Source organism: Eurypyga helias, unplaced genomic scaffold, assembly GCF_000690775.1.
Source record: "Eurypyga helias isolate BGI_N326 unplaced genomic scaffold, ASM69077v1 scaffold234, whole genome shotgun sequence".
Lineage (NCBI taxonomy): Eukaryota > Metazoa > Chordata > Aves > Eurypygiformes > Eurypygidae > Eurypyga > Eurypyga helias.
The window spans coordinates 749-2,105 of record NW_010247961.1 but is presented as its reverse complement, the minus strand read 5'-3'; the positions used below and the strand labels follow the sequence as shown (position 1 = coordinate 2,105).

The window sequence follows — 1,357 nt, the reverse complement described above, 5'->3', positions numbered from 1 at the left end:
AGAGGCAGATGAGGGAGCCGTGACCCTTCAGTACCACGTGGGCAGCCAGTCCTTTGATTACACACTCAGGTTCTCACTGTCCCCGTCATTGAATGACAGGTGAGAGACACTTGCCCGTGAGGCAGAGCAGCATTGGCAGTCTGGAGGAGGGACAGCAGGTATCCTTTGCTTGCATCCTTCCCACTGTAGCCTGAGATGGGAAGAGAACCTGGGCATCCAGTGCTCCCTTTTTTTCCCCCTATGCCCTGACCTTGGTAGAAGACCTGGGTGACCATTACCCCACTTACCTCTCCTCTTTACTCCATGTGTCCTGTGCCCACATTCTCCACACACACCACCCCCGCTCAGTGTGTAACTAAGGACTAACTCCCTGCCCCTGCAGGCTGCCTGTGCACCGCATGGCCATGATGCACTTGCTGTGGAAACTGGCCTGGGAGGGGACAAGCAGGGCAGAGAAGAACATCTGGCACAATGCAGTTAAGTCCAGCCTCAGCCTGGGAGTTCTGTCCCCCTTCACATCAAGTGTGGCAGTACGCATGAAACACAGGGATGCCTGGCACCATGGTAAGGCTGGAAATGGTGGGGATTGGACTGGAAGAGGAAAGCAGGACTTCTTGGTCTGATGCCTCCTCACCATCTGCAGCCCTCTGTCCTGTGTGCCTGACCACCCTCTTGCTTATCTGTAACACCTATGAGTCTAAACACCGTCTCCCTGACTCTCTTCCCAGATTTTTTGCTTCCAGACTCCTCCATGTTGTTCTCTCCCTCTTGCAACCTGGTTCCCTGCCAGCTGCTCTGGTTGCGTGGCTTCAGGCCTGTTTGGTTAAAATCCACCAAGTTTTGGATGCTTCAGAAGTGCCAGTTATGCCTTGAGACACTTGGTTGCCAAGACACTGACACTGAGGCACTCATCCAGCTTTCAACATCCTGTAAAGGTAAGGAGAAACTTCTTAGCTGAGAATTCTCAAAATTTGTTAGACAAGGCTGGAACTCTCAGCATTTGCCTTTTTACCTGTCTTCCTGATTGTCATTGTGCTGGGAATGGATGGAGTGACAGACAAAAGAGACTCTTAAATCTCATATCGAGGCTGGAAACTAAGAATTAAATGCCTTACTACTTCCTGAATTGACCTTATCCTTTTGTCCAACTACCCTTACCTCCATACCCAAACACTAAGCTTAACACAAGATATTTGCAGGAATTTTTGGCTTTACCCTCTGTTGTGGTTTAAACCTAGCCAGCAGCTAAGTACCACACAGCTGCTCACTCATCTCCCCTCTACACAAATACCAATAATCACAGAATCATAGAATGGTTTGGGTTGGAAGGGACCTTAAAGATCATCCAGTTCCAACC

The 1,357-nt window shown here is 49.8% G+C and overlaps 1 protein-coding gene across 1 annotated transcript in view; it reads left to right on the top strand.

Moving 5' to 3' along the window:
• The window catches only part of LOC104509054 (von Willebrand factor A domain-containing protein 5A-like), a gene marked incomplete at its 3' end in the record, with an annotated part of 7,361 nt that extends 6,426 nt beyond the window's left edge, over positions 1–935 (top strand). The window contains exons 12-14 of the mRNA XM_010150875.1: positions 1–99; positions 383–564; positions 729–935. The exon at positions 1–99 is cut by the window's left edge and continues 26 nt beyond it. Coding sequence (XP_010149177.1) covers positions 1–99; positions 383–564; positions 729–935 — 488 coding nt within the window. The remainder of the gene's footprint in view (positions 100–382; positions 565–728) is intronic.
• Between the last annotated feature and the right edge of the window lie 422 nt (positions 936–1,357).